Source organism: Phyllobates terribilis, unplaced genomic scaffold, assembly GCF_046119375.1.
Source record: "Phyllobates terribilis strain yellow unplaced genomic scaffold, ASM4611937v1 Scaffold_11__3_contigs__length_659146591, whole genome shotgun sequence".
Lineage (NCBI taxonomy): Eukaryota > Metazoa > Chordata > Amphibia > Anura > Dendrobatidae > Phyllobates > Phyllobates terribilis.
The window spans coordinates 627,235,974-627,248,170 of record NW_027362771.1 but is presented as its reverse complement, the minus strand read 5'-3'; the positions used below and the strand labels follow the sequence as shown (position 1 = coordinate 627,248,170).

Genomic DNA, 12,197 nt, shown 5'->3' with positions numbered 1-12,197 from the left:
TCATCCATCCTGGTATTTGTGCTCCCCCATCATGTTTTGTGCTGCCCCCATCCTGCCCCCCCATCCTGGTCCTCCATCCTGTTTTGTGCAGCCCCCATCTTGCGCCCCCATTCTGTTATGTACAGCCTCCATCCTGTTCCTGGTATTTGTACTCCACCATCCTGGTATTTGTGCCCCCATTCTGGTATTTGTGCTCCACCATCCTAGTATTTGTGCTCCCCCATCCTGGTATTTGTGCTCCCCCATCCTGGAATTTGAGCCCCCATTCAGGTATTTGTGCTCCCCCATCCTGATATTTGTCACCCTCATCCTGGTATTTGTGCTCCCCTTCCTGGTATTTGTGCTCCACCATCCTGGCATTTGTGCTGCCCCCATCCTGGTATTTGTGCTCCCTCATCTTGGTATTTGTGCTCCCCCATCCTGGTATTTGTGCTGCCCCCATCCATACAAAAAAACACTCCTACTCACTTTTTTCCCCTCTACCTTGCAGAATGTCTTCGATCTCCAGTGAGTGTGGAGAAAGAGTGTGATGCCAGAGTTTGCGCCTGCTCATAGCGCGATCTCCGGCGCGATTTTGTTGAAGACAAATTTGCACACTGCGGATCGTGATATGCGCAGGCGCAAACTCTCTTCCTCCAGACTTGCCGGAGATTGAGGTATATGTCCTAATGGCACCGGAGATAGCTGTATGTGGTCAGCACTTCCGCATACCTAAATCTCTGGCACCACAGTCATTCATCCTCGCCCTCCTCCCTCTCACCAATAATGTCTGATGTTTTTTTCTGTCTCTGGCTGGACTGCGCAGGCACATCGCGCATGCGCAGTCTATAGAGGCTTCGAATAGATGGACACATCTACCATTATATTATAGATTTTTTTTCTAATCTGCCCTCCTTGTTTGGAGTGTGGAAAGAATAAAAAAAATTCTGCTCTTATGGTGCTACTACTGAAGAATTTCTACGATTTTCAATATCTAAGGGGCAACATTTCTCCTTCGGAGAGCGACATGTTAAGCATGTCAAAGAGAGGAGACTTTAAGAGCCACAATGCTCCACTGGGAAATATGCAAATTGTCTCTTCAGAAAGGAAGAGGACCAGAACTCTAGTGCCACTTAAAGGAAGTAGCAATCCTAAAAGTCAATAGTGACCCTTTAATGAGCCTGGAAGTGATAACATGACCTCCACAGAGGCCTGATCTCAATATCATAGAGTCTCTCTGGGATTACATGAGGAGACAGAGGAATTTGTGCCTATATCTGTAGAAGATCTGTGGTTAGTTTTCCAAGATATTTTGGTACAATCTCCTGCTGAGTTCTCAAAAAAAAAACTTTGAACAAGTGTAATTAGAAGAACTAATGCTGTCTGGAAGGCAAAGGCTGATCACATCAAACAGTGATTTGATTTAGAATTCTCCTTTGTTCATATTTTTTGCATTTTGTAAATTGGTAAAAAAAATAACCTGCTAACACTTCTGTTTTTAAATGATTCCTACTTTAAAGCTTTTTTTAACATCTGCCTAAAGTGTTGCACAATTCTGTAATGTCATATTGTTCTTTGGGATACGCCTAACTCCAGTGTCTGGGTTCAACTATTACTTTTACCTTCATAAATACGTTCTCTGAAAATAAATATGTGATGCTTTGGTTTGTCACATAATTACAAAGGTGTTGTATCAAGTTAATAATGTATTGCGAATTGATGGCATAGGGAATAATTATTGATTACTGGAGGTTCAACCCTTAGGACCTTAAGCAAACACGACAATGCGGTAAGTCCTGTCTTAATGGAACAGAATACCATTCATTTTCTTTGCCAAAATGGAGAACCAGGGAATGGCGCTGTCTTTGCCACCGAGTAAGATCAAGGTGCAGGAACTTCAGTTTCCTGAAGAAGGCTGCAAACAGCCGAAACCCATTGTGTACATAGTTTTAATTTGTTTTCTATCAGTGTGAATAAAAATTTTACTTACAAGCAACCTGAAGTTCCTGCACATTGATATCACTTGGTGGCAAATACAGTGCCATACCTGGGTTTTCCATTTTGGCATCCACGGTGAGGGATACTCCTGTATCAGGGTCCAGTCCCACTCCAAGAGGTCGGCCATAGTCTTTCGCAAATTCATGCATACTTCAAGCAGGAGTTGTGCCTCTGTTTGCACAACCGCATCAGGTGAGCAATTTAATATAGATACTCACCCTTTCAACTGATTAAATCTTACTATGCTTAGATAGCCCCACGTTTTTTCTCCTTTAGGAAATCTATCACTCTTTACATTAATTTTCTTTGGACTCTTGGAGATATCCTAGTACTTTTCTTGGCCACTTCAGCCAGTCCCATAGAAAATGCTTTACCTCCAATCAGTAAAAAAGGGGTTAGAAGATAACATAATAACTTGGTACAATTATTTTATTTATTTTATCAAATAAAAAGTTCTTAAAAATGATAATTAATATAACAGTTGGGTGTGTGATATAGATGAGATAAGGATGATATGGATATGAGCTTTACTAGTGATACACTACCGTTCAAAAGTTTGGGGTCATTTATAAATTTCATTATTTTTGAAAGAAAAGCACTTTTTTTTTCAATGAAGCTAACATTAAATGAATCAGAAATACACTCTATACATTGTTAATGTGGTAAATGACTATTCTAGCTGCAAACGTCTTGTTTTTATTGCAATATCTACATAGGTGTATAGAGGCCCATTTCCACCAACCACCACTCCAGTGTTTTAATGGTACATTGTGTTTGCTAACTGTGTAAGAAGCTAATGGATGTTTAGAAAACCCTAGAAAACTCTTGCACAAGTATGTTAGCCCAGCTGAAAACGGTTTGACTAATATGAGAAGCTATAAAATTGACTTTCCTTTGAGCTAGTTGAGAATCTGGAGCATTACATTTGTTTGTTCTATGAAACTCTCAAAATGGCAAGAAAAAGAGAACTTTCATGTGAAACTCGATAGTCTATTCTTGTTCTTAGAAATGAAGGCTATTCCATGCGAGAAATTGCCAAGAATCTGAAGATTTCCTACAACGGTGTGTACTACTCCCTTCAGAGGAGAGCACAAACAGGCTCTAACCAGAGTAGAAAGAGAAGTGGGAGGCCCTGCTGCACAACTGAGCAACAAGACAAGGACATTAGAGTCTCTAGTGTGAGAAATCGACACCTCACAGCTCCTCAACTGGCAGCTTTACTAAATAGTACACGCAAAACGCCAGTGTCAATGTCTACAGTGAAGAGGCGACTCTGGGATGCTGGACTTCAGGGCCAAGTGACAAAGAAAAAGCCATATCTGAGACTGGCTAATAAAAGGAAAAGATTAATATGTGCAAAAGAACACAGACATTGGATAGAGGAAGATTAGAAAAAAGTTTTATGGACAGACGAATCAAAGTTTGAGGTGTTTGGATCACACAAAAGAACATTTGTGAGACGCAGAACAACTGAAAAGATGCTGAAAGAGTGTCTGACGCCATTTGTCAAGCATGGTGGAGGTAATGTGATGGTCTGGGGTTGCTGTGGTGAAGGTAAAGTGGGAGATTTGTAAAAGGTAAATGGGATTTTGAATAAGGAAGACTATCTCTCCATTTTTCAACATCATGCCATACCCTGTGGACAGCGCTCGATTGGAGTAAATTTCATCCTACAACAGGACAATGACCCAAAGCACACCTCCAAATTATGCCTGAACTATTTAGGGAAGAAGCAGGCAGCTGGTATTCTCTCTGTAATGGAGTGGCCAGCGCAGTCACCAGATCTCAACCCCATTGAGCTGTTGTGGGAGCAGCTTGACCGTATGGTACGCAAAAAGTGCCCATGAAGCCAATCCAACTTGTGGAGGGGCTTCAGGAAGCATGGGGTGAAATTTCTCAAGATTACCTCAGCAAATTACCAGCTAGAATGCCAAAGGTCTGCAATGCTGTAATTGCTGCAAAGGAGCATTCTGTGAAGAAAGCAAAGTTTGAAGGAGAAAATTATTCTTTCAAATAAAAATCATTATTTCTAACCTTGTCAATGTCTGGACTATATTTTCTAATCATTTTGCAACTCATTTGATAAATAAAAGTATGAGTTTTCATGGAGAGCACAAAATTGTCTTGGTGACCCCAAACTTTTGAACGGTAGTGTATATAGAAAAATAACTTTGTACAAACTTCTTGAATTTTTGGATTTTGCTGCAGATAAACATGCAAGATTCCAGTATCAGCAATCAAGTAAATAAGAAATCAGGTAAAAGAAGCTTCAATTTTCTTGACTATAGGTGTTTGTAGACAGCTAATAAGTCTCATCTTAGCCTTCTTTTTTGTAAACTAAACATTCCCAGATCTTTTAACCGTTCTTCAAAGGACATACAGTGCTGGCCAAAAGTATTGGCACCCCTGCAATTCTGTCAGATAATACTCAGTTTATTCCTGAAAATGATTGCAATCACAAATTTTTTGGTATTATTCTCATCATTTAATTTGTCTTCAATGAAAAAAACACAAAAAGAATTGTCCTAAAGCCAAATTCGATATAATTCCACACCAAACCTAAAAAAGGGGGTAGACAAAAGTATTGGCACCCTTTGAAAAATCATGTGATGCTTCTCTAATTCGTGTAATTAACAGCACCTGTAACTTACCTGTGGCACCTAACTGGTGGTGGCTATAACTAAATCACACTTGCAGCCAGTTAACATGGATTAAAGTTGACTCAACCTCTGTCCTGTGTCCTTGTGTACCACATTGAGCATGGAGAAAAGAAAGAAGACCAAAGAACTGTCTGAGGACTTGAGAAACCAAATTGTGAGGAAGCATGAGCAATCTCAAGGCTACAAGTCCATCTCCAAAGACCTGAATGTTCCTGTGTCTTCCGTGCGCAGTGTCATCAAGAAGTTTAAAGCCCATGGCACTGTGGCTAACCTCCCTAGATGTGGACGGAAAAGAAAAATTGATGAGAGATTTCAACGCAAGATTGTGCGGATGGTGGATAAAGAACCTCGACTAACATCCAAACAAGTTCAAGCTGCCCTGCAGTCCGAGGGTACAACAGTGTCAACCCGTACTATCCGTCGACGTCTGAAGGAAAAGGGACTGTATGGTAGGATACCCAGGAAGACCCCACTTCTTACCCCGATACATAAAAAAGCCAGGCTGGAGTTTGCCAAAACGTACCTGAGAAAGCCTAAAACGTTTTGGAAGAATGTTCTCTGGTCAGATGAGACAAAAGTAGAGCTTTTTGGGAAAAAGCATCAACATAGAGTGTACAGGAAAAAAAAGAGGCATTCAAAGAAAAGAACACGGTCCCTACAGTCAAACATGGCTGAGGTTCCCTGATGTTTTGGAGTTGCTTTGCTGCCTCTGTCACTGGACTGCTTGACCGTGTGCATGGCATTATGAAGTCTGAAGACTACCAACAAATTTTGCAGTATAATGTAGGGCCCAGTGTGAGAAAGCTGGGTCTCCCTCAGAGGTCATGGGTCTTCCAGCTGGACAATGACCCAAAACACACTTCCAAAAGCACTATAAAATGGTTTTAGAGAAAGCACTAGATACTTCTAAGGTGGCCAGCAATGAGTCCAGACCTAAATCCCATAGAACACCTGAGGAGAGATCTCAAAATGGCAGTTTGGAGAAGGCACCCTTCAAATATCAGGGACCTGGAGCAGTTTGCCAAAGAAGAATGGTCTACAATTCCAGCAGAGCATTGTAAGAAACTCATTGATGGTTACCGGAAGCGGTTGTTCGCAGTTATTTTGGCTAAAGGTTGTGCAACCAAGTATTAGGCTGAGGGTGCCAATACTTTTGTCTGGCCCATTTTTGGAGTTTTGTGTGAAATGATCAATGATTTGATTTTTGCTTCATTCTATTTTGTGTTTTTTCCTTGCAAGCAAATTAAATGAAGAGAATAATACCAAAGAATTTGTGATTGCAACCATTTTCAATAAGAAACTGAGTATTATCTGACAGAATTGCAGGGGTGCCAATACTTTTGGCCAGCACTGTAGGTTGCAGTTTGCTCATCATCCTGGTAACACTTCTCTGAACTACCTTCAGTTTTGTAATGCCTTTTTTAAAATGTGGAGCCCAGAAATGGACACAGTATTCCAGATGAGGTCTGACCAAAGAGGAAATATAACAAAATTGCCATATATGTGTACAAGAAAAGTGGACAGCAACCTGTAATAAAGATGAAGGTCCACATGCATGCTGAAAAAGCATGGACAAAAGAGGAGAGAAACTCAGCATATAATGCGGAAAATATTCATTCAATAGTGCACAATAAAACAGATTAAAGTTCAGACAATGGGGTAGTCAGATGGTAAAGTGCTAGAAGGTCAGGTAAACATATTGTAATATATTAATAAATCCATAGATTAGCATAATTTCACATTGCCGACAATAAGAGTGAAAATTATAAATAATTAAATAAGTGAGCTAGAGTAAAAATCACAGGATTAACATATATCTCATAATCCCACTAGCTGTCAAATAGACAGTGATAAAGGTGAAATAATGATATAAGGCTCTGTGTCCAACTCCAAACACCAAAGTCATGTTGACCCGGTGGGATAGTTACCTGACAAGGAAGCACAGCATGAACGGAGGAGAACAAAAGGTTGTAGTAAGGGTGAGAAGCCCAACGTATGTTTCGCGGTGTCCCAGGCCGCTTTATCAAGGGCAGGAAGTATTATCCTCATGGTGCCTCAAGATACGTACATACATGTGTCTCTCCCCTTAAGATTCAGATTGCAGGCAGCTGATTGGCGAGACACGCACCCAGAAGTGGCCAGCTGTACCTGGGGAGTGTTCCGCGGATCATGTGACGTGGGGCCGGCATGCCATCTATGGCGCCCATGCGTGGCTTGAGGAGCACACAGAGTGCGCGCCCCGGCCATCAAGCTGCAAACTGCGCATGCATGGGAATGAAATCCCATGCAGGCACAGAGCAGCATATAGACGGCCGGGCGTGCGCGCGACGCAATCCCCACCACAGGCGCGCGCTCGACAACGTCAGAAGTTAGTATCACGGCACATATTATAAAAGTTGAATAAGGTACGGGGAAAACAAGAATGAGACAGAGGATATAATTTTTTGGATATAATTGCACAATCAAGGGCCTGAGTCAAGATATCCTGTAGCTTTGCCGAGAAGTAGGTCAGAGGACAGAGAACAGGGCTTTGAATGTCTAGCACACGACTTAAAACAACAGTTCACACATCGTGGTTACAGTCGGAGATGTATCAGAAGGGGATACGACAGGGCTAGGAAGACCCCTCGTATCTCCCTTCTCCATTCTAAGACACCGGTGTCGGGGAAGGATGACCCTATCCAGTTCATCTCTACCTATAACCATGAGTGGGATCATATGAGAGCAATCCTTAAAAAACATTGGGATATATTGATGGTGGAGCCTGATCTGAGGGGACACCTCAGGGACAGTCCATCTATGACACCCAGGAGGTGCCGCAACCTCAGTGACATCCTAATGAATAGCCATTATGTAGCACATACACCCCGTCTATTTGGTTCAAGTGGTCCAATATTATGTAATTTCAAATGTGGACACTGTGTGGCATGCCCTAATGTCCTACGCTGCACTAGCTTCCGTTCAGCTGATGGCATGAAGACATTTGACATTAGGCATCACATTACTTGTGGTACGTCTAATGTCATTTATTATGCTACCTGCAGCTGCTCATTAATTTATGTCGATTTGACATCAAGAGAGCTGCGGGTACGCATACGGGAGCATGTAAGGGATATTGTGGTGGCCAGTTTGGCAAATGATCCAAGACAACTGAAGACGATACCACGCCATTTTAAGGCTAAACATGACTGCAACCCCTGCTCCTTTATGGTGCGTGGCATTGAAGCAATACACATGAGGATTCGGGGGGGCAATATTAGGAAGACATTTGCCCAGAAAGAGTCACAATGGATCATGCGTCTGAACACAGTGACACCTAATGGCCTCAACGAATCTCTAAGTTTCGCCTCATTTTTATAGCCACAAACTCATCCTGTACACCTCTATCCCCACATGTATGTATTAGTACATGTGGGTGGGGTGATTACAAGAGGAATTATTTCTATGTGATTTAAATTTTTATGGTTTTATTGATTTTTTCTGTGTTTCTTCTCCTCTTTCACTAGTCCATATCTATGAAAGTCCTCTCAACCCAATTTATGTCCGGAGAGCAATGAGACTTGGAGATATATATATGAGACCTTATGCCTAGATGAGAGTTATGATGACCAGGATCTACAACTACTATCAGTTATATATACAGTATGTGGTGAATCTTTATGATGGACATGTATTTCCTGGAAAATAATAATTCCTGTTGTATGCAGTACTCATATGTTTGGCCCTCTCCCTATCATTGCTTATCTGGCTCCCTCCTCTGTCTCATTCTTGTTTTCCTCTTACTTTATTCAACTTTTCTAATATGTGCAGTGATAGTAACTTCTGACGTGGTCAAGCGCGCGTATATAATACATATATAAAAATATATTTTTTTTTTCTCTGTATCATTCTAGACAAACAGGACCACGTTTTGTATTTGATCCACCACCACTTGCAGGGATCCATAATTTATTAAGCCAAATATTCTGTAGTGGGTACACTGTACATAAAGATCTGGTTGCTATTAATAGGGTTTCAACGGACAGTCTAAATGCAAGCCACTTAATTTATAAGATTTCAGGGATTGTCCTGGTATTCCCACATTAAACCCTGAACAGAAAAGTGGGCTGACACAGGAACCTCTGGACAAGGGCTATGAAATTAGCTGCGAAACAGTGGAGCAAGTTGGCAGCAAGAACAATGTTCACAAAAGGTCCATATCAATAGGTCAAGTCAGGGGCAAAATCAGAAAGCCAGTGACTGTCAGAATGCAGGCCGAGATAAAAAAAAGTATAAACAAAGTATCAATGGGTTAGAGTCACCAGGTCTAGTTCAAATAAATAACTGGCAGCTAGAGATTGTGTGTTGGGGTTTAAGTAGAAAGGAGCAGTAGCGCCCCAAGGGTTTGGTCACTACAGAGGTATTGCATCTCACCCAGAGGTGTGATATCTCACTTCCAGGTAAGGATGGAGTGTGGCTCAGGACCCGAACACCCACATGCACTACACAACATTTCCGGGGGACAGGGTGACAATGCTCCAAGATGTGAGCACAACTGTCCCTGTACCTGGCTGGAGTGCGGGGAGGGAACGCCTAGAAAGGGGAAACCCAGTAGTGTGTGGGTGGGGAGAGAAGATCCAGGGTGCACTGTAAAGGGGAGTAAATAAGGTAGGCACAATCTTAGAGTCAAGAGAGAGAGTAGAAAGAAAGCAAGAGCAGAGAGAGAAGGAGGCTGGGAGCAGAGGCTCTGTATGGGCTCTGCTCCGCAGGCAGGCCAGGTCTTAAGGCCTGGGCCTGGAGGAGAAGAAAGGAGAGGAGAGGAACGGAGGAGGCTCCAGGAGTGGAGTGAAGGGACCCCAGGGGTGCGGTCCGGCCAGTCGCCACCGTACGCCCGCTGCTACCAGTGTAGGGGGTCAGGCCAAGAAAGGGAACTGGATCCCTCATCTAGTGGAGGAGAGCAACTACCCTCAGCTAGTAACCGGAGGCCGTGGCATTGCAAGTGTACGGCCCCTCACTACTCCCGTTAGGAAAGCACCATATAGGACCCAAGGAAACGGAACATACGTTTGCCCGCCAAGGTCCAAGGCAGCTGGACAGAAACGTGGTCAATTGTGGGGTACGACAGGCCAGAGAAAGGACACAGGGAGGGGGTCCTGAAAAGCATTCCAAAGGTACCTGGGAGTTGGCCGATCTCCTCACCTGTTAAGCACAGCACGACGTGGGCAGCCATTACCTGCAGAAGTGGCTTAGCGTGTAAAACTGTGAGTAAAGACCCTGGACTGCATCAGTGGACTCTGAGTCATTACTGTTGCTTCCGCGCACCATCAACCCCACCATCTGCACTCACTGCCCTGAGGCTATACTCCTCCCGTGGGGAGTTATACTACCCCCTGCTGTGCACACAACATCGGACATTTAAACCTTACAAAACCAAAGAAACATCCGCCACTGGTTTGACCACCCTGAGCCACGGGACCGGGTCACTGCCACGGAGACAACAACCCTTAGCATTGCACAGAGACCCGGCTCCGAGTATTCTCCCGCACACACGGCCCAGGGGGCACGTCAGAGCCTTGCCCTTGGCTCCCAGAAGATGACTTATCATATTACCAGCTCACTGCAGCAAAACACAGGTGGACAGGAAATGGACAAACAGTTTCTGCAATCTTACAGCTAAACAACCACGTGCTGCCATCATCCAGCTGTAACTGCAGTATCAGTGTTGCACCGCCTAGCGACCAAGGCAGAGGTAGAAGCAGCATGCTCAAACTCGGATTTGACTAAACCCTAATAATAACTAGGTGGTCACCAACGTTTGGTCAAATAGTTTAAGACATTGATTTATAGTGGTTATCAATGTCATAAAGTAATTATCGGAAAGGAACGCAAGAACTGAACGTTTCATCTTTTCCATCCCCTTTGAATAAGACTCATCATTTTTTGCATAGCTCTCTTGATCTCATTATTCCTCAGACTGTAGATAAAGGGATTCATCAATGGTGTCACCACTAAATACAAAAGGGATCTGTATTTGTTGATATTGGATGAGCTCTCATCAGATGGAATCATGTAGACCGCGATTAGGGTGCCGTAATATGCACACACTGTGGTCAGGTGGGAGCTACAAGTGGAGAAGGCTTTTCTCTTAGCGCAAGTTGAAGAAAGGTTAAGGATGGCAAAGAGAATACAAAAGTAGGAAATAATGATAAAAGCAAATGGAAGAAATATCAAAAAGATGGAAATAAAAAAGTCTTGCAATAACAAAACTGAAGTGTCTGATGTACTCAATTCAACCACAGGACCAAAGTCACAGAAGAAGTGGTCGATGGAATTCAAGCCACAGAAGTTAAATTGGAAAAAAACAAATAACTCAGTTGATACCAACACAACAACCAAACACCATGAGCCAATAACCAGCAGAAGATAAAGATCTGGACTCATTAGTGAAGAATAATGTAATGGATGGCAAATGGCCAAATATCGATCAAATGACATGATGGCAATGAGAAAACATTGAATAAATCCAAATATACCAAATGCATACAACTGTATCACACAGCACCAAATGGACAAAATACCTTCTTCAGCAAATATTATGTCCAACATCATGGGAATAATGCTGGTGGTTAGTAAGACATCTGCTATTGACAAGTGTTTCAGAAAGAAAAACATTGGGATTTTGAGGTGGTCAATGGTGGTCACTAAAATAATAATGAGAAGGTTTCCACCAAGAATACACATGTAAGTCAGGAGAAATAATACAAATAAAAGAGTTTTATATTCAGATAGACTTTGGAATCCAAGAAGACGAATTTGAGTGACTTGTGTCTCATTCTCCTCACACATAATTTCTGTTGATGAATGTCCAAGACCTTTTTTCTCCTATAGATTAAAAAACATATAAGTGGATAAAGTGGAAATGTGCTAAATGAATAATAATATGTTATATTCTCTGTACTAATGGTTTACCTTACTTGAGGCTCACAAGATATCCGGGGTGTTTTTAGCCATGATGTGATACAGAACCATTGTGGCTTTTCATTTACAGTGCCTTGTGAAAGTATTTGGCCCCCTTGAATTTTTCTACCTTTTGCCACATTTCTGGCTTCAAACATAAAGATATAAAATTCAAATTTTTTGGGAAGAATCAACAACAAGTGGGACACAATCGTGAAGTGGAACGAAATTTATTGTATATTTTAAACTTTTTAAATTAAAAACTGAAAAGTGGGGCGTGTAATATTATTTGGCCCCCTTCAGTTAATACTTTGTAGTGCCACCTTTTGCTGTGATTAAAGCTGAAAGTAACTTGGGGTACGTCTCTATCAGTTTTGCACATTGAGAGGCTGAAATTCTTGCCCATTCTTCCTTGCAAAACAGCTCGAGCTCATTGAGGTTGGATGGAGGGAGTTTGTAAACAGTAGTTTTCAGCTCTTTCCACAGATTCTCGATTGGACTCAGGTCTGGACTTTGACTTGGCCATTCTAACACCTGGATATGTTTATTTTTGAACCATTCCATTGTAGATTTTGCTTTATGTTTGGGATCATTGTCTTGTTGGAAGATAAATCTCCGTCCCAG

General features: G+C 42.2%; 1 protein-coding gene across 1 annotated transcript; it reads right to left on the bottom strand.

Annotated features, from left to right (window-relative positions):
* Window positions 1-10,517: 10,517 nt before the first annotated feature.
* LOC141167460 (olfactory receptor 5P81-like) lies at window positions 10,518-11,462 on the bottom strand. The gene has a single exon (XM_073654861.1). The coding sequence runs from the start codon at window positions 11,460-11,462 to the stop codon at window positions 10,518-10,520; it is 945 nt and encodes a 314-aa protein (XP_073510962.1).
* Between the last annotated feature and the right edge of the window lie 735 nt (window positions 11,463-12,197).